This window comes from Chlamydotis macqueenii, chromosome 26 (genome assembly GCF_036417535.1).
Source record: "Chlamydotis macqueenii isolate bChlMac1 chromosome 26, bChlMac1.mat, whole genome shotgun sequence".
NCBI lineage: Eukaryota > Metazoa > Chordata > Aves > Otidiformes > Otididae > Chlamydotis > Chlamydotis macqueenii.
Window position 1 is genome coordinate 3,850,384 of NC_141581.1, and position 23,981 is coordinate 3,874,364.

A 23,981-nucleotide genomic window follows, 5' to 3' on the forward strand; every position below is an offset into this window, starting at 1 on the left:
GGCCGGGAGGGGAAGCGCCGCCGTGCAGGGCGCGGCCCCTTTAAGAGCCCCGCGGCGGCAGAGGCAGCACCAGGGGGATTTAAAGGGGCCGCGGCCCCGGAGCTGCGGCAGCCGCCGGGCCCCGTTACCACGGGGTGCGCCCTCCCCGCCGCACCCCCGGCCCCCCCTCCGCTGACGACCCCTCCGCACCGCCCCGGGAGGCCCCGCCCCCGTGACGCCACTTCCTGCCGCGGACGCGGAGGCCGCGGTGCCGCCGGCCGGGCCGGGCCGGGCTGAGCCGAGCGGGCCATGGTGGTGCTGCGGGGCGGCGCGGGCCCGGAGGAGCCCTACCCGTGAGTCCGGGGCCGAGGGGCGGCTGTGGGCCCGGCGGCGGCTCCCTCCCCGGTTCCCCTCCCTCCCGCCCGCAGCAACCGCCAGTTCCTGGTTGGGGCTGGGCCGGGGGCTCCGTTCCGCGGGGGCGGCCCCGGGGGGGGGGGGGGGGGCTTTTCCCGGAGGCGGCTGTGTCAGGGAGGCTGTAATTAGCGTCAGGGGCTAATGAGCGTTTGCCCCGCCGAGGGTCGCGGGCTCTCCCTGGGGATCAGCGGCCTGGAGAGGCGGGGAGCCGGGGTCGGGGGGGAGCCGGGGTCGGGGGGGAGCCGGGGTCGGGGGGCGTCCCGCTCGGCCTGCGTCCGGCCGGGGCTGCTCGCACCGAGCGGAGCCCGAGCCCGGCTGCTCCCAGCCCGGGGTAGCGAGGAGCCCAGGACGGGGCTTCCGAGAGCCGTGCCGCAGGGCCTGTGCTTCGAGATGAACGATAAATGACAGCAACCGGCTGAAAATCTCCGGGCAGGGAACGCGGAGCTTCTTGGCTTCTTGTCTGGAAGCGAGGAGTGGAGGAGAAGCGGCTCAGCCTTCCCCGCGGTGGCCCCGCAGCTGCTGGGCCCGTCTCCCTGGGGGTCACTGTCCGCTCTGGTCCCCGCGAAGGAGCTCTGCTGGGACCCTCGGGGTGACAGCGGCTGCGGAGCCCGGCCGAGCCGCGGCTCGCACGGGAACGGGACCCCAGCGCTCCACTTACCGGCACGGGGCCGAAAGCGGAGCCTTCGGGCTGGGTGCCCAGCTCCGCTGGCGCGGGGCGAAGGTCACGCTCGCCTGTGAGTCTCCCCGCTCGGAAATGAACCCCGCAGCTCTGCCGGGCTCCGGCAGCAGACGTGGCAGCGCAGGGCGCCGAGGCGGGGTGCCGGCCCCGTGAACACACGCCGGGCGGCCTCGGGACAGCCACAAACCACTCCAGAGGCTTTGGGGAGCAACAGGCGCCCACGGCTCAGCAGCCTGGTGACACTTACATCGCTATTTTTAACATATTTTTCCTCCCTCCAGCAGAGGCTGGAGGATGACCCTCCCCGCTGTCCCGCTGCCCTGGGTTAGGGCACGTCGTCTGTGAAAACAGGGGGAATATTTATTGTATGTTGCCTTGGGCTCCTTCTCTTTGAAGGGTTCTTTCCGTCCCGGGGCCGTGCTGGTGAGCCGTGACGGCTCCTGGTAGCGCCAGGCTGGCAGCTGCCACGCTCTGTGTACTCGAACCTCTGTGCTGGGGCCGGTGGTAAGGTGACTCCCTCTGTTATTTTTTTTTTTTACTACCTTTGTATCAAAACTTGATCCGCGAGCCCTGGTCGCTCTCTGCAGCTTGGGTTACAGCTCCCCACCCCTCTGTTAGTCACCACCAGGATACGTGCATCCCTTTTGTTTTTTCCAAGGCCTCCTCTGCTGCTGTTTTCCCTCCAGCTGGAGGGGGGAGAAGTTGTTTTACCCCCCACCCCCAGCAGCAGAGGCCCTGTCACTGCCCCGGTCTGGGGGCGAAAAAAAAATAAAAATCAAGGCTTTGGCACGGGTGAGCAGCTGGCTGCCTTCCCGCGCTGGCGGGTGTAATCGGACGGCACAGCCCACTCTGCTCTGGGTGGTGACGCCGGCTGTGCCGGCGCCCGATTGCGGTGCCGAGTTTCCCCTGAGCCCCGGGGTGCTGGAAAAGAGGGGACATGGTGGGGACAGCCCTGCCTGGCAGGAGCACGGCTCCGTGGAAGAGAAGAGACCACGGCGGGTGGCCTTGCTGCTCCCCTTCCAGCCCTGCGCTGGCGGTTTGTGTTGGTGGCGTTGGTTTCTTCGCCCACCTTCTCCTGCGCTACAGGAAATCCACACAAACCGGAGGGGGAGCTGCCATGCGGAGCCCTTAGCACGTGGGCAAAGAACAAGCGAAAAGGGACTGAAACTTCCTGTTTTCGGCAGAGTTTTAGTGAACTTTGAAACCAAAGCGGTTGCATTGAATGCCCAGTGAGCGTCTCGCTCGTCGCTGGGTTTGACTTTCACACAAAATCAGCTAAGTTACGGCCATTCCTGAATTGTGCCTGTGTCTAAGTCTGGTGGTGCCGTGCGCCAGCTGCTTCCCCGGAGGACGGAGAACCAGCAAAACCAGCCCTTGCTGGGGCAGGGGAGCGCGTGGCTCTGGGGGATGGTGGGGGGCAGCCGCAGCAGCGTAATGGTGCGGAGGGAAGAGCCGGCGTGGCCGGGGCCGGTGTTACCGCTGCCTTCGATAATGGGATGATGGGGCCAATCGCCGCGGAGGCCGCGTGGCAGGTTGGCGTCGGCGGCTCCAGCAGCACGCTCTGGCTGGGCGATGGCAAACGCGAGGTGCTGTGGGTGCAGGGGGCACGCTGGGGTCCCTCCCCAGCCCCGGCTGCCTGCGGGGGCCGGCCAAGTCGTGCCTCTGCCCCCCGCGGAAATGAATCCCTTCGCTTTGCCTCGCGTGCTGGTGGAGTTAATTACCCAGAACGTCTAGCTGCTTACGCGCGGCTGCTTTAAACAGACCAAATCCTTGGAGCAAGCCGTGCTCCGGCAGCGTGGCGTGCCGTGAGGCTCTTAGCTGTGACCGGAGGGGTACAGGGCCCCGTGGAGGAGGATGCGGTGCCTGTTGCACTGACGCTGATGGCTGATGCTCTGCCTCCCCCATCGTCCGCGCCGTGGGCTCTCCTGGTGCGGCTGCCTGCGTCCTCGTGCTGCTGTAGCTGCCCCTGGCCCTGGGGGTCTCGGGCGGGCTCAGTCTCTTCTGCCGCGTGTCTCTGCAGGAGGATCGAGGACTGCCTGCCCCCGCTGGAAGACTCCCCGTCCAAGCGATTCTCCCCCTCCAAGCGAAAGCAGTATTTTATCAACAAGGCCATCCGCAACTCGGACCTCATCCCCAGGGCCAAGGGCCGCAAGAGCCTGCAGAGGCTGGAGAACAGTAAGGATCGGGGGCAGGCTCCGGGCACCAGCTCTTCCCGCGCTGGGTCTCTTCCCCGGGGCTGGTGGCCGCTGTCCCTAAACCCTCTGCTGCGTGGCAAGCAGGGAGGCGCTGGGGGTGCAGAGCTTCTCTGAGGGTGCTGCCTCCCCTCTCAGGGGCTTTGCTTTTTCCTTCTAGCTCGCTACCTGATGACGCTTCTGGAGCGAGATGAATGCGGGAGCGATGAAGGAGAGCTTGCCCACTCCGCCACCCCGAGCATCTTCACCGAGGCCTGTAACAACGAGACCTACGTGGAGGTAGGCGCAGCCGCCCGCCTGCTCGGGGTTCTCTGCGGAGGCCCTGGCACAGCACGTGCGGTCCTGGTGCTACACGGTGTCCATACCTCGTTCCTCCTGCGGTGCCCTAGCCCCTGCCCGGTGTCAGAGTCGGGGCTGGCGTCTGTGTGCCCAACGCGCGGCTGCCGCCACGTGTGCCAGGGGGAGATCGGGTCCTGGGGTCCCTGGCCCTGCAGCCTGTGGGGTGGGGGATCTCCAGGCCTCTCCTCTCATGGAGGATCTGCACAAATGCGCAGCGCAAGGGCCAGGTCCTGCTCAGAGCCTGTCCAGGACAGCTTAGTGGAGGCTGCTGCTGTCCCCAGAGCGCTGCTGGGTGCCCCAACGTACAGCGTTGTACCTGCGGAGCCACTAAGGCTGGTGAGCTGCAGCGCTTCCTCCGAAACAGGCCCCTTGCCAAACCCCTCTGTTGCTTCACGCTGCCCAGCCGGGGTTGCGATACCGGCTCTGTAACCGGATGTTTTGAAACCTGGCTTCTCTGCTGTATGTGATGCTCAGGGCTTTGGCTGCAGAGCGACCTCCTGGCTTGGCAGAGCTCCTCTCTCACTCAAGCCAGGCTTAGGAAGCCCGGTGTAGACGTGGGTTTGAGGCTGGATTGCACGGATGGGCTGTCACATCAGCACTTGGGCACCCAGTAACCTTGGAAAAAACGACCTTTGTAGGTTGGCTCCAGGGGCTAAATCTGCATCTCCTCCCAAAGCAGCTGTTAGAAAGTGTAATGGACGATCAGGAGCTGGAGAGGCAGGGAGAAAGGTCAGCATTGCTGTGGGGCAGTGTCGCAGCTGCGGAGCTCTGCCCAGCCCGTTCAGCCCCTTCCAGGCCGCTGTTCCTGGTCTGGCTGGGCCGTCCCTGAGGATGGGTGGGTGAGGAGGTGGCTCAGGTGGGGCTCTGAGGGTGGCTGCGCGCCGCTGGCTGCTCCCCGGAGACCTCTGCAGTGGGGCTTGGTGGCTTGTGTTGTCAGATCTGGAACGACTTCATGAACCGGTCGGGAGAAGAGCAAGAGCGAGTCCTGCTCTACCTGGAGGAGGAGGCCAGGAAGAAGCACAAGAGGAAGTTGCCCGTCAAGAACGAAGACAAGTGGAAAGGTGCTGGGAGGGGACGCTGGGTGGGGAGAGCCTCTCCCTTTCCTCCCTTGTATGCGTTTTGGGAAGGGCATTCTCCCCCGAGGGTTGCATCCCGCTCTCTGCGCCATCCACTCATGACAGGGCTGGGGGTGACTGAGCCCAGCCCTCGGGGGCTGTGGGGAGGGGGCTGTGCCCGGCAGGACTCGTGGGGAGGGTTTGTGGAGCGGGGAGTGACTGGGGTGTGGGCACAGCAGCCATCTCCAGTTGCAGACCCCCAAATCTCTGCACCCTCTGAACGCCCCTTTGCTGGGGAGTGTGTTGCTGGTCCAGGAGTGACTTTGTGCAGATCCAGGAGCGAAGGAGGTGGCCGGCTGGGGTCCTCTGGGGTGGTTAGGGGGACATTGGGCTCCTCTGGGAGGTGACGCGGTGTGGCTGCAGCCAGAGCTGTCCCGCGGGCGCTGGAGGTGTGAGCTGTGTCCGAATCCCTTCTGTCTTTTCTCGGCCGGCTCCAGAGCACCCTGCCTACACGCCCAAGGAGTGCTTCCAGCGCATCAGCCGCCGCCTGCGCTCCACCCTGAAGCGGGGCCGGATCCCCATGGTGAGCTGGGGGCTGCTGGGGGCTGGGGGGATGGGGCAGGCGGGGCTCCAGCTGCCGGCGCCCCACGTGCAGCTTGGTCCGGAGTCGTGTCCTGAGGGCCCTGCCCTGACCTCGCGCGTGGGCGCTGAGCCAGACAAGTGCCAAATTTCAGAGGAGCTCCTGGGGAATGTGCTCGTGTGACCTGTGCAGTGGGGGCTGATTGCAAACAGGCATTCAGCTCCCTGTGCAGATGGGTTTTCCTGGCTCAGTTCAGATTTTTCTGGTAGTTACAGGACCCTTTTATGTGGTTCTTTCCCATCTCTGCTCGATGAGCAGCAGGTGACGGGGGAAACCCAGTGCGTTTGCCCACAGGGGCAACAGTGGAGCCTTTGGGGTCTTCAGAACGGCCCACACAAGGCCATTTGGAAAAAACTCAAATGCATTTTGAAACGAGTCGAACAGCATAAACCGCTGAGCAGACAATTAAACCTGAACTGAGAGGCAAGCGTGGCCTCGTGCCGCCTGGCCTGGGGAGCCGAGCTGCCACGCGCAGCCCCTGCGCCGCGCTGCCTGCCCAGACGCTTGCTCTCCTGGGCCCCGGGGGTGCCTGGCTCCCTGCTCCCTCCTCTCAATGGTGCTGTTTTCCTGCTCTGTTTGTTTTCCTTGCTCTAATTAGAGTCTCTAAAAGCAGCGTCGGCTCCTCCTGCCCGCTGGCTTCTGCTCAATTTGTTCTCAAATGAGACTGGCTTCTGCTGCTTGTCTCTGGGGTCACGGTGCTCCGGAGAGCTGCACCGAGCTGATCTTTGCCCGTCAGGAGAAAAGGAGATGCGAGACACGAGGCTTTCCTGGCTGCCGCCGCTCTGAACATGAGGGGCGATGCCAGCCCTTGGCACACAAAATACGGAGTTGGCAGGGGCCCGGTTCTTCCCCGCCTTGGGGGTCGGAGTGGGGGGATGTCTCCTTTCTTTGTGCCTTCCTGCCGTCTCGCATCCCGACGACTTGCCTGGGAGCTGCTGGCGGTAACTCCCTGGGAGTTGGAGGCCCTGTCGTGCTGGCGCTGCGCAGACGTGGCAGGAGAAGGCGGTTGTGGTCGCAAAGTGCCCGTGGCTCTGCCTGGCCCCGGCTGGGGCGGCAGCTCCTCAAAAGCAAAAAGTGGGAGCTGCGAGGGGCGCGGAGCTGCGTGGGGCAGGTGGCTTTGCCCGCATTGGGGCACGCCTGGCGAGCGCTGGCTCCCCTCGCCCGGCTCCTCGCTCTCGCCTGTTGCCGCAGGGTCCGGCTGCCGCTGCCCTCTCCTCGCTGACAGCCCCTGCTTCTCCTTGCAGGGGACGCTGGAGGGCCTGGAGGAGGAGCTGCTGGCCTTCTTCTCCGTCACCCCTCACTCGGTCTACACCGCGCTGATGGACAACAGGTATTTCTCCTCCTTGAGCTCTGCGGGGGCGTCGCCGCTCCCCACGGAGCAGAGGCCGGGGTCTCGAGCCGTGCATACCCTGGGTATGGGGGGTTCCCTGCTCGCCACGGCCCGAGCAAACTGCCGCGCACGCAGGCTGCTGTGCCCGGCTCTCCTGTGCCCCAGAGCTGCCCCAGCTCCTGCACAGCCCCCGAGGGAGGGACGCTCTGGGGGGCTCCCTGCGCGGGGGATTCTCGCACTCTGTGCTCCCCATCTCTGATCCGTGAGTTCACGAGAGGAACGAGGACGGGGCAGCGCTCAGGAGATGCTGGTCTGAGGCGTGTTGGCTCTAACCCTGTCACCCATCTCCCCCAGCTTCGAGCGACTCTTGCTTCACGCGCTCTGCCAGTACATGGACCTCGTCTCTGCCAGTAAGAGCCTCGTGTTTGTTTGATTTCGTTTTTGTTTTTTCCTTCTCTTCATCGCTATCTCTCCTCTCCAGCTCAGCCTCTTCCTCCTCCCGGCCCCACCTTGCACTGCGGTGCGCAGATAACCCTGCTCTCCCATCTCCGCCGCCCGAAGCTCCCTCAGGAGCCTCGGCTGCGGTCGCACCGCTTCACCATCATGGGTGGTGGGTGGGTGACATTGGCTGCTGCCTTGGGCTGAAGCCCAGCAGCCAGGGTGATGGCCAGGCCCAGCTCTGCTGGGGATGTCTTGTTCACAGCAGTGCTGCCATTTCTCCTCTTGTTTCTGGGTTTTGATGGCCCAAAGCAAGAGGCTGCTCGCGAGGCTCCCTCTCCTGCGGCTGCCGCCTCCTCCCGCAGCAAGCGGCCGTGCCCGCACCTTGCCCGTGGGTTTCCCTGGAAGGTTTTGTTGCCAAGGCAGGGGAGGAGAGGCGCTGGGCTGTGTCCCTGCGGAGGAGTCTTCGCTGCTGAGCGTTTCATTAGCAGCTGCTTGTGGCAAACAGCGTGAGAGCGCTAATGATGTGAAGTGGAGCCCGTGGTGCCAGCAGGGATGCGTGGAGGGGGCTGGGGGGAGAGTTGCCACCTTTGCAGAGCACAGGGGAACCTGTGCGTGCTACGAGCCGCAGGGAGGAGGGGAGGTAGCAGGGCTGGGACCCACGGTGGGGACACGGGTGTGCTAACGGCTCCCTTTCGCCCCCCCAGGTTCAGACATCGAAGGGAAACGTCAAATGAAAGTGAGCAACAAACACCGCGTCTTCCTGCCGCCCGAGCTCCTGCTCTCAGACTACCTGGGGCAGATGAGCTGATACCCCCGGGGCCGCCCTGCCCCTCACCTGGCGCACTGAAGGCTGCCGACATCTGCTCCTGGCCTCTCCCAGCCCCACCGTCCTCTCGGCTGCGGCCCGCTGCCCGCCTCTCCCCTCACCGGAGCGGGGTGCAGTGCGGACCAACCCCCCTCGCGCCCTCCTCGAGGGGCTCGGCCCTTCCCCTCCCGCAGGAGCAGATGCTGCTGGTGCAGAGCTGGGGGCTGACAGCTGCGTTCCCCTCGGAGTGCGGGGCGGCAGCCGGCGTGGCCCTGCCAGATATTGCCGTGCTCCGGGCACGAGGCGTGGACGAAGCGGGTGGCTATCTGCCATGCTCGCCCCGTTCCCCGACTTGCAGTGCTGCTTCCCAGGCCCGGGCTGCTCTCCCTGGAACTGTTTGTGTGTCTATTTATAGCCCAGGTGCTTTTAAAAATAATCGGGCTGGGCCAAACCCACCTCTGGTGCTGACGCTCGTGGGCTGCTTTTGCTCCAGATTTTTCTGTGGTGAAACAGCTCCCCGCGGCCGCTGAGCGAACGCTGAGCCAGCGGAAGAGCCCCGGGGCCCTCGCGTTCCTGGGACGGCAGCGCTTTGTCCAGCACCCACACGCGGCACGGGGTGTTTTGGGTGGGGAGTGGTCCCCCTCGCCCCGCTGGTGTTTTGGCTGTTCCCTACCTCGCGCAGCGGCCTGCGGGACACAGACCTGGCCACGCCACGGGGCCCTGGCCTGTTTTTAACTGTAATATAGCCTGTGGTTTTTAATGTGTATATATATGTGCGTGTGTGTGTGTGGCTGTGCTCTTGCTGCTTGCCCACGGCTGCCGTGGGGACAGTCTGTGGGTCCCCGCGTGTCCAGGGGTGCTCGCAGGGGTTCGGCGCAGCTGAGGAGCCCGCCCTGGGCTGTGCTGGAGGCCTCGGACCCTCGCCCGGGGCCACGTCGCTGCAGCAGCACCCCTGCCCCGCTCCGCGCTGGTGGCTCTGGGCGCAGGCGGCGTTCGGGAACAATAAACCACCGTGCTCCCACGCTCCGGCTCTGTCTCTGCGTGGGGAGGGGGTTCGGGGGGGGGGGGGGGGGGGGGGCGCGGGTCTGGGTGGGAGTGTAAGGGGGTGCGGGGTGCAAAAACTGGGTGCGGGCCGCTGCCAAAAAAATATGGAACGCTTCACGAATTTGCGTGTCATCCTTGCGCAGGGGCCATGCTAATCTTCTCTGTATCGTTCCAATTTTAGTATATGTGCTGCCGAAGCGAGCACGAATTCGGCTGTCCCCGCAGCGGTATTTAACGTTCCAGATCACAGGAACAGAAAGGTTATGGTGACTGCTCTCTCGCGCATATAAACCCTCTTGCCCCCCTCCCCGAAAACTGCCCTACTCTTGAACACCTCATTTTCCTTCCTTTTCACAAAATCCCCCAAATCCACAGGTTATATTTGCTGTCTCTGCCCCGGTGGGTTCTGGGTAGGCGGCCATGCAAATTAGAGCCGCAGACTAGCGCTTCCCGCCCCTCCCGGCGCTGAGGGCCTCCGGCCCGGGCTGCCCGTGGCGGTGCCTGAGCGCGCGGGGCGGTGCGCAGCGCGGGGCCGCGGTGCCGGCGAGCGGGAGGGGCAGCCCGCAGGGGCGGGGTCCTCGCGCAGCGGCGGGAGGCGGCGCGGGCCGGTGAGTGGGGCCGCTCCCGCCCCGGCGGAACCGGCACAGCCCCCCCCCCCGCCCCCCCTCCGGTGAGGCGTGACCCCCAGCGCCACGCGTGGGGTCGGTACCCCAGCGGGCAGCCCTCGCTGCTCCCCTCCCCTCCCCTAGCCTGTGCGGCCGGCCCGGCTTCCTTCCCCCCCCCGCCGTGAGGAGCAGGCCGCGCTCCCGCCCCCGGGGGGCGCCGGGGCTTCTCCAGGTGCCAGGCCCGTCCCCACGCGCGTCCTGGGGGGGGCTGCGCTCGCCCACGTCCCCCTCTCCGGACGCTGGGGTCCCCCCTCGCCCCCTCGGGAGCTGGGGGTGGTGCCCGTTCCCCGCCGCGGTGCCGGGGGGGTTGAGGCGCGACGGGGCCCGGGCGGATCCGGCGGGGGCAGCCGGTGTGACCGCGCCTCTCTGCGGCCCGCGACCTGTGGAACCGGCTGTTCCTCGCTTCCAGGGAGGAGCGGGCGCCTTTTCCCTCTGTGCGGAGCCCCCGCCCCCCCCGGGCTCTGCCGGCGGCGCGATGGACTTGGCCTATGTCTGCGAGTGGGAGAAGAAGCCGAAAAGCAACCACTGCCCGTCCATTCCCTTGGTGTGCGCCTGGTCCTGCCGGAACCTCATTGCTTTCACCACAGACCTCAGAAATGAGGAGGAAAAAGGTACGGCTTCCTCGGGGAAGGTTAGGCAGAGTCTCCTGGAAACTCACAGGGCGTTTAGGCAAGTCCTGCCACCGGGAACTGCTGGGCCAGGTGCCCTGTGCTTTGCTTTGACCCTAAAATCTCTCACCTGCACTAATCAACACAGGAAGCTTGTGCTTTTTCTTTTCCTTCCATTCCTTAGATTTAAGGGGTGTTTTGCTCGCTGGGGAGTGGTTCTCCAGTGACTGAACCAGGCCAAGCTCTGCGTTGGTATCTGGTACCTCACCGGAGCTGCCGCACACAGTTGTTATCTTTCCCAGAACTGCCTGATGGAAAATATTTTGTCTCTTCCCCTCCATCTGTAGTTTTAGAAATGGGTGGCTGGCAGTGAGGGACAGTGATACGCTTCTCTTTTCGTGTAGATCTCACCCATATGGTCCATATCATCGACACGGAGCATCCCTGGGATGTCTATTCCGTTAACTCTGGCCACACTGAAGTCATCACTTGTTTGGAGTGGGATCAGTCAGGTGAGCTTGGATCCCTTCTCCTTCCCCTTCTCTCCTCTCCTTCACGTGTGTGCGTATCCTCAAACGACGGTACAAGGTTTCTCATGGAGAGGGAGTTTGTCCCTCACTTCACAACCATGGGTTGCCTGTCCCCATCCGAACTGCGCTGGGGTGCTTTGGTTTCTCAGTTGATGGTTTTTTTTTTTTTGGCTGTACCCGCTGGTTCTTACGAGGTGCCGTTGTCGTAGGCTCCAGGCTGCTCTCGGCAGACGCGGACGGCCACATCAAGTGCTGGAGCATGACCGATCACTTGGCCAACAGCTGGGAGAACACCGTGGGCAGTATGGTGGAAGGGGACCCGGTTGTGGCCCTGTCCTGGCTGCACAATGGTGTGAAGCTGGCTCTGCACGTGGAAAAGGTTTGTCCCAGCTCCGCAGGGGATCCGGTCTGGAAGGCTGGCTCGTGTCCTTAGCAGAGGGCTTGGGGAAACCCCTGGCTGTGCTCCTCTGGGCTCCCTCGTGGCCTTGGGCAAGTTGAGTCGGGGAATTTTTCCAGTCAAACAGAAAAATCAGATTCCTAGTTCCTGCTGGATTTCGACAGGGACTGGCTGCTTTGTTTCTCTTGGTGGTTTAAATGTCTTCCCTAGCCTGTCTGCTTCGGTTTCCTTGGCTGTGAAGTGGAGATAAAAGCATTTCTGTGCCTACCAGTAGTATTTCAGAAGAAATGCATTTGAGGTCCTGAGGTTGATCCAGGGATTTGGGAATGGGAGCTGTATGTGTGTGGAGATAAGCTGCTTGTTTAGAAACGCGTCGAATTCTATCAGACTCAAAAAAAGGAAATCTGCCGAGCAGAACTTACCTGCTTAGATTTTTTTTTTTAGACATTAACTTTTAGGGTGTCCCACAGAGAGAAGCCTTTCCCTCTCTTTAGCGCTGCGAACCCGAGGCGCAGGGGGTTGTGCAGTGGGTCGGTGTCAGACCTGGATTTGGCCGCAGAAAGGGAGAGGGGGTGTCGGTCTTCCAGGTTCAGTCCGCGTAGGTGAGGTGGGAGCTGTGTGTCTGGGGTGCTCCAAGAGCTTTGCTGAGGGGCTGCTGTGTTCCTGCTGCTTCTGGAACCACTCTGGTAGGTCCAGGGTCAGGCAGCAGAGCTGGGCGCAAGAGCTCGGCGCCCTGATCTTACTCCACAGACCACACTGCCGTGACTTAACGCGGAGAGCTCCGCGCTCGTGCGCACGCTGCGGATATTGGGGACAAATGTCTGTGTTGTTGACTTTCGTTCGCAGTCTGGAGCATCGAACTTCGGTGAGAAGTTTTCCAGGGTGAAGTTCTCTCCGTCGCTGACGCTGTTTGGTGGGAAGCCCATGGAGGGCTGGATTGCTGTGACCATCAGTGGGCTGGTGACGGTCTCTCTCCTCAAGCCCAACGGGCAGGTGCTGACGTCCACAGAGAGCCTGTGTCGCCTCCGCTGTCGCGTGGCCTTGGCAGATGTCGCCTTCACCGGTGGGGGAAACATTGTGGTGGCCACGTCGGATGGCAGCAGCGCCTCCCCTGTCCAGTTCTACAAAGTCTGCGTCAGTGTGGTGAATGAGAAGTGTAAAATAGACACCGAAATCCTGCCTTCCCTCTTCATGCGCTGCACCACGGACCCTGCCCGCAAGGACAAATACCCAGCAATCACTCACCTGAAATTCCTTGCTCGGGACATGTCAGAGCAGGTGAGCATCTGCTGTTCAAGCGAGCGGGAGTTGGATGAACAGCGAGGAAATAGCTGTTTGCTCCACCTTTGGCTTCCCCCTGTGGCTCTGGAGGTGAACGATCATGCCCTGTGATGCCCTTTGCGTTCCTAGTCGCTGTTTCTGGGAGCGCTGCTCGTTCAGCTTCTCCGTCAAGCAGGCAGCGCTGAAAAGGTCTGGGGGTCTGGGGCTGAGCCCTCCAGTCCGTGGAAAAGCAGCCTGAAAAGCCCCGTCTTTTGTGAGCCAGATTACGCTTTGCTTTGTTTATTTTCCAGATCTGGCCCTGGTTGTTAGGGGAGCTCTGCCGGGAGGTTCTGGGATGTGAAATCTTTCATCTTTAGGTCTCGGCTTCAAAGCAGCCCCTCTCCAGAACGCTTAGAGCTCTTGATCTGCGTGACTTAATTTAGCAGCTTAACTCTATTTGCCGGGGGATTGATAACACGACTCTCGAAAGCGGAGGATTCGGTGAAGCCTGAGCTCTCTTCTCTCTCCTCTGGTGGGGACAGAGTGCCTTTTTGGGGAGCACAGTGTCTGCTCTGGCTTCAGAGTCCATTCAGGTCCTGCCCTTTCCGTTAGGTTTAGTTTGTGGTGTGTGTGAGTGGCACAAGATCGTTTGTGACGTGGAGAGGCACAGGCTGCGGTAACACGTGGCAGAGCTCTGCCTCTTTTTCCTTCTAGCTGGAACAAGGGACTTCACCGTTAATTATTGCCGATAAAATCCTCTGCTTTTCCCTAGTGGAGTGTAAACTAATTGGGAGGAGCAGCCTCCAAATGAAGGAGAGAGAGAGGGGTGGAAAATGTGACAGGATAGCGTCTTTCCCTGTTGTAACGTTCGTGCCTGGGGCTGCAGTGTGGGTTTGTGTTTTGCAGGTGCTGCTTTGTGCTTCCAACCAAAACAACAGCATCGTGGAGTGTTGGTCTCTGCGGAAAGAGGGCTTGCCAGTCAATAACATCTTTCAGCAAATCTCCCCTGTGGGTGAGTTTCTGCACTGGATGCTCTTAAAAATAGGAGCAAGGCGTACGTGAAAATGCAAACAGGTTCTCAAATCCGTTATCGCATATACGGGATTATCCGGAACCCTGTATTTATTTTTCAGGTGTTCTCAGTCGTATGCTATATCCCATCTGCTTGTGTCTTAGGCAACAAATTGCTGGTTTCCAGGAAGTGGTTTGATTGTTACTTTCACTCAATAAAAGACATTTTCTGTGTTTTGCTGTGCAACCGCTCTTCCCGCCGAGAACCGAGCGAGCCGAGCTTTCTGAAGGAAAAAGACCGTGCAGCACAGCTGGTTTAATCAGGCTATCCAGTCTGCGTGGTTTTTCCACCTGATTTCAGATATAACAAAATAAAATCTATGCGGTTTGTTCCAGTGAAATATAAAGGATTATTGAACGTAGGGATTTTTTAAATCACCACCAGCAGAGCCTTCATCAAAAGAGATTTAGCAAAACAAGTTGTTGTTTGTACAGTTACTGAAATCAGAGAAATAATTGGGGAAATACGAGGGAAATGTGCTGGTCTGGTAGAGTGAACCAATAGGCAGGGCTTGATCTGTAATCATACTTAGCTGGGAAGTGTGGGCAGAAATTAGGAAGGGGGTATATTTTCCGATCTTTTGGGGGAGAGGTGTCTCACTTATTTACTTATTTTTCCAAGTTGGAGACAAGCAACCCATGATCCTGAAATGGCGGATTCTTTCTGCCACCAATGATTTGGATCGGGTTTCGGCTGTGGCTCTGCCGAAGCTGCCAATCTCCCTGACCAATACGGACCTGAAGGTGGCAAATGACACCAAATTCTTCCCTGGACTGGGTAAGGAGTTATCTTTCTCCTAAATATGTAGCTTCTCCTGAAACCTTACCTTCTTCATTGTCTGACCTGTAGCAGAAGTAAGAATTCAGAACAAACCATATGAAATGCTGATAGGAAAACTTTCAAAGACAAGGTGTCTTTCCCACGGAAAGAGGTGTATCTCTGTGAAACGCTGCCGTGGCCTTAAGAGACAAACATGCCTGCGAGCCCACAGCCTTTTGGGTGCTGTGTTGTTGCCACGTGGGCTTTCAGTGGCGACAGCTCATCAGGGTGAGGTCTGGGTTACGCTGTGAGGCATCGCTTGCTCAGCCTCAGTTGTCTTCTCTCTCAGGTCTGGCTTTGGCTTTTCACGACGGCAGTGTCCACATAGTTCATCGGCTGTCCTTGCAAATGATGGCTGTCTTCTACGGCTCCTCCTCCCAGCGCCCAGTGGACGAGCAGACTATCAAAAGGCAGCGAACTGCTGGTCCCCTTGTTCACTTCAAAGCCATGCAGCTCTCCTGGACGTCTCTGGCCTTGGCTGGCATTGATAGCCATGGGAAGGTATTGTGCTTTGTTACAGGGAGAGCGTGAATTCCTCTCGTCCAGGCCCTCTGTCTCTCTACGAGGCCATGGATCGCTCGGGGAAACATTGAGAATGTTACATCCAGCTGTGTGATCCATGTTAAACAAAAAGGGATGTATCCCGTTACTGCAGAAATTGTGTCGTTGGGTCAGGAATGAGGTGCAGTTGGTCCCGTGTCGTGTTTCAGCTTTGTGGAACGTTTTCAATGCAGTTCTTGATACGTATTTTCCTTTGCGTCCTCCCCTCAGCTGAGCATGCTTCGCATCTCCCCTTCCATGGGCCACGTGCTGGACATGAACATGTCCCTCCGTCACTTGCTGTTCCTCTTGGAGTATTGCATGGTGACTGGCTATGACTGGTGGGACATCCTGCTCCACGTCCAACCCAACATGGTCCAGAACCTGGTGGAGAAGCTGCACGAAGAGTACATGCGCCAGAACGCGGCCCTGCAGCAGGTCAGCGGGAGCGGAAGCTCCCTGGCTTCCCGCAGAGAGTGGGCAGGTGGAGGGGTCTCAGTGACCGGGAGGAGGGAGCGGTAATTGCTGGTGTTCGGAAGACAGACTGACTGCCTGGCTGCGCTATCTCTGAACGCTCCTCGAGCAGTACTTGAGGTGTGAAGCCCCTCCATTTAAGCAGTGTTCGTTTTCACTGACATTTACGGCTCTCTACCTGTTGGAAGCTTCTGGTGAGAGGGTAAAGTCTATTTTTGGCCGAGATTCTGGGAACAGTAGCACTGTTTGTACATGCACGGAACAGCATTCAGTATTCCTGTCATTCATGTGCCAGAAACGGAGAGTAGAGAATAAAGCAGCTTGCTTTAATGAGCTTATTCTAATTCTGCCTTTACTTCTGTATTGTTGCTGGTACCTCTCTGCCAATCAGGTCCTCTCCACGCGCATTGTTGCCATGAAGGCGTCTCTCTGCAAGCTCTCCTCCAGCACGATAGCCCGCGTGTGTGACTACCATGCCAAGCTGTTCCTGATCGCCATTAGCTGCACCTTGAAATCGCTGCTACGCCCTCACTTCCTGAACACCCCGGACAAGAGTCCTGGGGACCGGCTCACCGAGATCTGCTCCAAGATCACAGACATAGGTAGTGATCGCTCGTAACAACAGCGCTGGTTCTGAGTGCTTTGGATCAGATTGTTCCCCTTTTAGGTTCAATATAAAGTGTCACGGTGTCATAATAACTCCCTGGCTTTGAGGAAGAGCAGGGTGACCTCTCTGGGCACCGTAGGGACAAGGGGTGAAGCTTGGATCCATTTTGTTCCTGAGCCAGGAGGTGTCTTGCTTCTGTTTCAGACATTGACAAGGTGATGATTAACCTGAAGACAGAAGAATTTGTCCTGGAGATGACCACGTTGCAGTCCCTGCAGCAGCTCATCCAGTGGGTGGGAGATTTTGTGCTCTACCTGCTGGCCAGCCTTCCTAACCAGGTGAGAGAACAGACCGAGAGGAGGGAAAAAAAAAAAAAAAGGGAAAAAAAAAAAAAATATATGTTCAGTGTTTGGGTAGCATTAGTCACACACGACCCCAGTGTTCCTGTCAAAACAGACACTTGGGAGAAGAGTGTAAGAAACAGCGGAAATACTAAATTATTGTTTCTGTGTCCATCTGGGAGTCAGTGTGGCGACCGACAGCCGCGTTCAGAGAAGCGGGCTTGGCAGCTGCGTGGCTTGTTTAAGCTTTTTTGAACCTCTCTACGCCTCTGACCTCCACGCATCCTCTGGCAGCCAGTGCCGCAGGCTGCGTAGTGCTTGGAAAAAGGACTTGTCTGAAAACAGCACAGTGGTTCCAGCCGTTTGCGTGTAAGTCCCGATCTCGGCTGGTTTTTCCCGTCGCAGGGCTCCCCTGTGCGGCCGGGGCACAGCTTTCTGCGAGACGGAGCGTCCTTGGGCATGTTCAGGGAGCTGATGGTGGTGATCCGTATCTGGGGACTGTTGAAGCCAAGCTGCCTCCCCGTCTACACAGCAACCTCCGACACCCAGGACAGCATGTCCCTCCTCTTCAGGCTCCTGACTAAACTCTGGCTGTGCTGTAAGTGTTTGCCGCTTTTCCCTGAACAAAAGAATCCTTCCTTAATGTGGATCGTGCGTGAAAGGAATAATTGCGGGGAGGAACTTCTGAGTGGGTCTGCAGCCTTTGGAAAGGGCAAGTACAGCTGCCAAGTTTATTGTTTTCTGCGCTGTGTTGGCGGGTGGAGGAGGAAACTGCACGTAGTTCTCTTGATCTCTAAATGAGAAATTTAAAGATCACGCTGGTTCTTTCTCTTTTTGCTTCGTTTTCCACGTAGGTCGTGAGGAAAATCACATAACGGAGCCAGATGATACCCTGATAGATGAATGCTGCCTCCTGCCCAGCCAGCTGCTCATTCCCAACATTGACTGGTTGCCCATCAACGACGGCATTATCAGCAAGCTGCAGAACAAGCAGCTTGTCCGGCTGCAGTTTGGGAAAGCTCCTGGGCTCGTTGGTCACACTATCTCTTCCCAGTTCGATGCCTTTGTCAGGTACAGAGACCAGAAACGAGCAGGTGGTGTGGCGAGAAGAGGGCGTCGGGAGGCTTTGGGACCTCTGCGGCTCTGAGAGGCCAAGCAGGGGTGGGACGCCTGCGGCTTTTTGTTCGTCCGCTTGCTGCTGCGACCCAAGAGCAGTTTGTCCCCTGCTTGAATTAATTTCTTAACTCGCAATGGGCTTGGAATTTAAAGTATTGAAAATGATGGCAAACAGAGAGGGGGGAATGCCAGTGTTCGGTTAGATTCATGTCGGCATGGCCTTGAATCCCGTGGCACTGGATGGGCTGGGCAGTGAAAGCCTGTGTCGTCTTGGCCACTGAAATGCAGCTCACTGTCCTGGAAACAGCTTTTAGAAAGTGACATTCTAGAAAAGTTCTCCTTCTTCCTACCCAGGGCTCCTGGACAGCCCAAAATCGATCATCTGCGGCGGCTTCATTTAGGAGCGTACCCAACCGAGGAGTGCAAGTCGTGTACCAGGTAAGCGACGCAAGCATAATCCTTTCACCGCAGAGGAGGTCTTGGCGGAGACTCGAGCTGTTCTGTTTGTCATTCAGCAGCTCTTTCACTCTCTGTTTACCATCCTAGCCGGTATCCCAGTAACATTTCACGTTCATTGTGTCTGCAGGAGAAAATGCTGCTTCTATGGTAAGGCTTTTGGCGTACGGCGCTGCCCCTTGCGCTGGAGAAAACAGTTGTGGTTGTGTGTAAGGCGTCCCTGACCTTGAAGACCGAGATCCTTAAAGCGCGTGTTGAAGAGCAGCGTCGCTGGCTTGAGATAGCTGCCGCGTGGCTCTTAGGTGGTGATGAGAGATCTCCAGCTTGTTTTGCTGGTTTGGTCTCCAGTACTTGCGATACTGGAGAAGGGCTGGCGACAGGAAGTAGTCGCAGTATGCGTGGCGCCATTTTTGGGTCATCTTTCAAACCAGGCTTGCGTTTTAAGTCCTTTTGTGCTCTCCTCTTCACCCGCCCTCACAAAAGAGCCTGGATTTCACAATAATGGTGCGGGGAGCCAACATCCATCTAATCATGTGATTGAATTAGCTTTAATTATTGGTTTTAATAGAAAGTCTCTGTGGCAGATCATTTTTACAAGGTGACTGTCTGCTGTTTTTCATATAAATAGCAGCTGGGGGCTATTGTCTTGAAGACAGCCTTCTGTTCCAAGATAACCTCTCTTGAGTTAAGAGAATTGCTTGCATGGTTTCTACTGGTTTTTAGTGCTGACAAACATCACCTGCAAATGACAAAAGCCGGTTTCCTCCTCAGATTCTGTGCTGCCTGCACGATCTGTACAGATGTCCCAGCCGTGCTGGCTTTTTTTCCTGGGCTCCTGAGTCCCCTGAGCCTGGCTGCACCTCTCCGTTTCTTTCCAGGTGCGGCTGCGTTACGATGCTGAAATCGCCCAACAAAGTCACCGCGGTGAAACAGTGGGAGCAGCGCTGGATCAAAAACTGCTTGTGTGGGGGGCTGTGGAGGAGGATGCCCCTCAGCTACTCCTGAGCTGCTGCCTTTCTCACATTGATCTTTCTGCCGTAAAAAAAAAAAAAAAGAGGGGAGGGAGTTCTTCCTCTGTTACAGGGAAGGGAACGCCAGTGGCTTCCCCGTCGGTGTCAGCTGGGGCTGAGGGCCTGGGCGGAGGGAGCCCTGCTGCCTCTGTGTCTCTGAGCCGAGCGGCCGGGCGGAGTGGCGACGGGTGGCGGCTGAGGGCAAACAAAGTCCGCGATGAAAGGGGGAGCAAATACCTGGTACCTTTTGTTCATCTTTGCTACGGGCTGCTGGGGAAGCGCGGCGCGGGCTGGTTACTCCCTGCGCTTCTCCATCCTTTCAGCATGATCTTACCAATCGGTGTCTTAACGGAGCGATTTCTTCCCCCTCCGGAGGAGCAGGAACACGAGAGCGTTGCTGCCCGGAGCAAACCCCTCTGTTTGGCTCTCACGGAACCAGCAGCTCTTTTGTAAATAAAAGTTCCCTTCATTTTGTACAGAATGTTTGGTTTGTTTTCCAAACCTCAGCAGTCTTTCATGTGACTTCGGTCCTACAGCGCGTGGCCAGGACGGTTGATGCATGAACAGAGGAAAAGCGGGAAAGCCCTTTTAATTTTGTGGCTGTTAGGGAAGGAGCTGCCATCATTTGCAAAACTGGAAGGGGAAATTAACGTTTTCAAGCTTCTGTCAGGTTATTACGGACACAAGAGGAGAAAACATCAAGTCGTTAGGGCGGTTGTAAGCCTCCAGCTTCAGCCAAAGCCGGACCCTTCAGTGTGTCTGAGGAGGAGCGTTCCTGGTACGCAGCTCAGCTGTACGTCGCGTCAGCCTTCTGCCCTCCTTCAGTGGTCCCCGGCTACCGCTCTTGCTTGCTTGTACTTGTCCTTGGGGTTGGCCTGAGGGGAGCCCTCAAGCCTCCTGCCCTCCCAGCGCGCTGGGATGGTGCTGGCTCGCTGCGTGGCGCAGCTTTGGCCTTTCCAGATGGCGGAAGACGCTCGGAGCTCTTGCTCCGGGTTTGCTGCATGGCTGTCGGAAGCACCGGTGGGGAAGGACCTGGCTGCTCGGTGGCCTGTGGCTGCTCGGAGCCGGGCTGGAGCAGGCGGCTGCTGAGGAAGACCTGGCCCTGTGCTTCTGCTGAGATCAAACCAAGGTGAGGGTGCTCAGCACCGTGAGAGAATTGGACCCGAACATCTCTGTGCTTGGGCAGAGTGCCGTGGGGATGCTCGGAGCTGATCTGTGGCGTGGCCGGATTCCTGCCCGCTCAGATGACTTCTGGGTGTCCCCAGAGGCTGTTTAGGGCAGGGAACAAGCCCATTTCCATAGATTCCTTTCTCTCCGGAGCTGCATTTTAATTTATTAGTGAAAAATTGAGCTGAGGGCAAGAGCTTGTCTCTCAGCTCCATTTAATATTTTGCTGTATGGAGCTGGTCTCTGCCTCGCTATTCTGCTGGTGATTAAGGAAAATCAAATGGCTAATTAGGAAATGACAACTTCTTGTTAAGGCTCTTTTCCCCTGTAAGTAAAACTGAAATCAACCCCCGTCTTCGTTAATCTCCTTTTTCTCAGGGAACAGGTTTGGGGTGATTTAATGTTCGATGGCTGCTGCTCGCTGTTGGCACAGAGGTGGGACCGAGCGGGCCGCTCTGCGGGGGGGACGGGGGCTCTGCGGGGGGACGGGTGCTGGAAGGGCCTCGCAATTGCCTGCGGCCACGCTGCTGCCCCGCTCTGCGCCTTCGCCCGGGCTCTGCTCCCTCTGAGCCCGCGGCAGGAGGACGAGGGCTCTGCCTCGCCCCTGTCCCTCTTGAAACCGAACGCGGGCCAAGAGCCGAGCGCCAGCGTCTCCCGGTCCAGCCCTCTTCCCCTTTCCACAGGCGCCTGGGCCAGGGAGCGAGGGTCCCAGCGCGGACCCTGCCAGCCCTGTTGCCCGCTCCGCGGGAGCCTGGGCTGCCCTCCGCCTCATCGGCAATTTGCAGCGTCTGCTTTAACAAATCGTCGCACGATGACCCCGCGGGAGGGCCCAGCTTCGGACCTTATTGCCCCTGTGCCGCAGGATGCGTCCCCTGCTCCCCCCACGAGGCGCAGGCGCCTGGATGGGGGTGATGGGCTGGGGGTGGTGGGCCACGGGGCGCGGGGATGGGAGTGGGGCCCGGAGGGGTGCTGGGGGGTCAGCGGGGTCCATGAGGAGACCCCCACAGCGAGGCAGAGCTGGCGTCAAGCGCTCGCAGCTGTGAGTGAATTTGGGGGGGGTCTCAGCACACGGCCAAGGTGAAGGAGGGGATGGGGCTCCCTCTAAACATTGGGAGTGTGGGGGGCCCCGACCACACCACTCCACGGGCTCAGCCTCAGCGTCTCCCCACCCGACATCCAGCTCCTCCCAGTGCTCCCCGCAGCCCCCGGGCAGGGGGCTCCCATGCAGACCCCCCCCCCAGCCACAGCAGCTCTGCAGGAATCGTCATCGCTTTATTGCAGCGCGGTGCGGTCAGCGTTACGGGCGCATTCAAGCAAAGCCTGTGGCTCGCGCCAGCATGGGGGGGCCATGTGACCCCCCCGCCCTCCCCTGGCCAGGCCCCGCGCTCTGCAAGCAGGGGGCCGTGGCCGGGGACCCCCTTCCCCCGGTTTCTGGCCGGTGCCCCGGCCCAGCCCTCCTCCTGGCGCGGGGGGCTGCTCTGGGAGCGGGCGGGGGCAGCGGCGGGACCCCCGGTGCTGCGCCTGTCCCTGAGCGGCAGCGTGGGTGCTCTGGCCGTGCTGGCGGCAGCAAGCCGTGGCGTGGGGCCGAGTCCCCGGGGACGGCTCAGCGAGGGTCCCCGGCTGCGGAGGCCATGATGCTGTCGATCCAGGCCGCGTACGGGGCGATGCGGGTGTAGATGGCGGGTTTCTTGTAGTTGCCGCAGACACGGGAGCCGGCCGTGACCACCCCCTCAGCCACCCCGTTGCAGACCAGGGGGCCGCCCGAATCTCCCTGCGGGACGACAGCTCATCAGGGTTCGCTGCCCCATCTCCCACCCCGACCCTGGAGCTGGGGGTCCCCGCCTGACCCAAGGCTCCGTGGGGGCAGCTGCAGCCCCATCCTGCCCTGCAGCCCCACACCCTCACTTCTCCCAGGCCGCAGGCATCCCCCCCCCGCCGCCCACCCCGCTCCCAGACCCCCGAGAGGGTCGGCGACCCCAGCCCGTGGGTCTGGCCGTGGTTTCGTGTCCGGGAAAGGAGGGAGGGGAGGGCGAGCGGTACCTTGCAGGTGTCTTTCTTGCGGGAGTCGGTGCACATCATCTTCTCGGTGATGGTGTGGTCGTGGCGGGTGCGGTGGTTGCAGACGTCGCGGCTGATCACCGGCCGCTCCACCTGGTAGAGCTTATCCGGCCGGCGGCCGCTGTGGGTGATGGTGCCCCAGCCCGCCACCTCGCACACCGTGTCGGCTGCCACGTCCCTGTCCTCCCGCTGGAACGGCAGCACCCGCACGTGCTCGTTCAGCTCCGCTTTCTCCTCCAGCTGCCACGAAGCGAGAGGGGACCTGGGCTCAGCGAGGGCTGGTTATGGCCCCGGGACTCGGCGGGGCACGGCGACCCCAGCCCCGATACTGCGACTGCCCCAGCCTCGGCCACGCTCGGGGGCTTCGCCTTCCACCCGTAGCCCCCGGGACGCGGCCAGAGACTGGAGCTGCAGCCACAAGGATGGCGGGGAAGACGGAGGCGTTTGGACGAGGCCCAAAGGTCTTCGGTGGGGGAAGCAGGGAGGGTCCCATGGGATGGGGCAGGAGGGACGGGGAGGGACCGAGCGGCCCCAGCCTGGCCTCGAGGGTTTCCTCCCACCGGGTCAGTGGCCCCACAGGGTCCCAAGGGGGAGAGGGATTTGCAGGAGCGGGTTTGGGAACAAGGGTCCCGCCCGGGGTCCCGGCGGCTCCGAGCCCACCTGGAGGAGGAGGAGGTCGTCCTTGTTGTTGTGGATGTTGCTGCCGGGGTGCGGGATCTGGGCGCGCACCCGGTACAGGCGTTTGTGGGGCTCCGGCTCCGTCAGCGAGTGGGCGCCCAGGAGGACCTGGAAGATCTTCCCGTCCCTGGGAAGAGAAGCAGCGCGTGGGGTGTGGGGCTCTGCCCCCCCAACGGGGGCAGGCGGAAGCGGGGTGCCAGGAGCTCCCGGGGGTGCTGCAGCCCCTGGCCCTCCGACGCTGGGGCTGTGGAGCAGGGCTTGGCATGAGGCCGGCAGCCCCCCAAGCCCAGGACGGAGCAGCCCCCGTGCTGACCCCCCCCATGCCCTGTCCCTGTCACTCACGTCTCCTCGGTGCAGTGGGCAGCGCTCAGCACCCACTGCTCGGCGATGAGGAAGCCCCCGCAGACGTGCTGCCCCTCCAGCTGCAGCGAGGCCATGTATGGCCTCAGGTGGGGCCTGGCCTCGTAGCCCCCCAGGATCCGTCCCCGGGGCTGCCCTGGCACAGATGGGTGAGAGGCTGGGTTGGCCGGGCATCGCCCAACGGGGCGCGGGGCACCCCGGTCCCCCCGCCACAGGCCACGGCAGCGCGTGGTTGCAGATGGAGGCAGGAATCGGGACGGGGGGTGCACTCACCGTTCACTGTGGCCCCCAGCAGCAGCAGAGCGAGGATGAGGAGGGGGGCAGGACGCGGCCCCATGGCTGCGGTGGAGGCCGGCGGCGCCGTGGGTCCGTGGGTTCTGCGGGACGGACGCTGCTGGGCCGGGGCCGGGGCTGGGGCTCGCTTTTATGTCCGGTTTTGGGGCGGCGGAGGGGGCAGGAAGGGGCAGCGGAGGGGGTTTCCGCAGCGCGGGCCGGGTGTTTTTAAATATTTGGCTTGTAAAAGGGGTCAAGAGTTCCCGGCACAAACGGCGCAGGAGGGAGGAAACAGCCTCTCCCAGCTGCCGGACCTGGCACACGCCGCGGGGGATTTCTGCTCCGCTGTTTTCAAAGCCGAAACCGAATCCGGCCGGTGGCACGTGAAGGCTCCGGCACATGCGGCAGCACCCAGGCCTGGCCCAAGCCCCCCCTTACTCCGGGCCAGGGACCCCCGCGCACAGGGAGGGTCAGTAGGAGCGTGGCGGTGGGTGCTGGGTGCTCGGAGCTGAGCATCCCGCGGGGGTTTGTCCTTGGGGCTGGCAAGGACGAGGACAGCGGGATCACAACCAGCAGCACCTGCCGGGGGTCCCTGGGGTGGGGGCGAGCCCCGCGCTGGGGTCCGGACCCCC

General features: G+C 60.6%; 3 protein-coding genes and 1 non-coding gene across 5 annotated transcripts; 2 read left to right on the forward strand and 2 right to left on the reverse strand.

Moving 5' to 3' along the window:
- The first annotated feature begins 174 nt into the window (after window positions 1-174).
- R3HDM4 (R3H domain containing 4) lies at window positions 175-8,895 on the forward strand. Of its 2 annotated transcripts, XM_086767446.1 has the most exons (8): window positions 175-332; window positions 3,093-3,247; window positions 3,425-3,543; window positions 4,541-4,664; window positions 5,156-5,241; window positions 6,543-6,628; window positions 6,983-7,038; window positions 7,774-8,024. In XM_086767446.1, the coding sequence occupies exons 1-8, from the start codon at window positions 289-291 to the stop codon at window positions 7,875-7,877; spliced, it is 774 nt and encodes a 257-aa protein (XP_086623572.1). In that variant the 5' UTR covers window positions 175-288; the 3' UTR covers window positions 7,878-8,024. The 2 variants fall into 2 exon arrangements, with proteins under 2 accessions (XP_086623572.1, XP_086623571.1); XM_086767445.1 differs by lacking the exon at window positions 5,156-5,241 and having other exon boundaries at window positions 7,774-8,895.
- Window positions 8,896-9,016: 121 nt separating this feature from the next.
- Window positions 9,017-9,123, reverse strand: LOC147597552 (U6 spliceosomal RNA). The gene has a single exon (XR_015261198.1). It is a non-coding gene; the product is annotated as a U6 spliceosomal RNA (small nuclear RNA).
- A 386-nt stretch (window positions 9,124-9,509) lies between these two features.
- On the forward strand, window positions 9,510-19,294 carry MED16 (mediator complex subunit 16). The gene is made up of 15 exons (XM_086767437.1): window positions 9,510-9,526; window positions 9,993-10,194; window positions 10,596-10,703; window positions 10,931-11,100; window positions 11,965-12,396; window positions 13,285-13,390; window positions 14,072-14,227; window positions 14,559-14,770; window positions 15,041-15,247; window positions 15,675-15,885; window positions 16,095-16,228; window positions 16,637-16,829; window positions 17,086-17,302; window positions 17,702-17,785; window positions 18,682-19,294. The coding sequence occupies exons 2-15, from the start codon at window positions 10,059-10,061 to the stop codon at window positions 18,806-18,808; spliced, it is 2,493 nt and encodes an 830-aa protein (XP_086623563.1). The 5' UTR covers window positions 9,510-9,526; window positions 9,993-10,058; the 3' UTR covers window positions 18,809-19,294.
- A 1,939-nt stretch (window positions 19,295-21,233) lies between these two features.
- Window positions 21,234-23,507, reverse strand: LOC147597553 (complement factor D-like). Its single transcript, XM_086767447.1, has 5 exons — window positions 23,350-23,507; window positions 23,059-23,212; window positions 22,699-22,843; window positions 22,021-22,278; window positions 21,234-21,751 (listed from the first exon to the last, which is right to left on the reverse strand). Exons 1-5 carry the CDS (start codon window positions 23,411-23,413, stop codon window positions 21,584-21,586), a joined length of 789 nt encoding a protein of 262 aa, XP_086623573.1. The 5' UTR covers window positions 23,414-23,507; the 3' UTR covers window positions 21,234-21,583.
- Window positions 23,508-23,981: the final 474 nt, after the last annotated feature.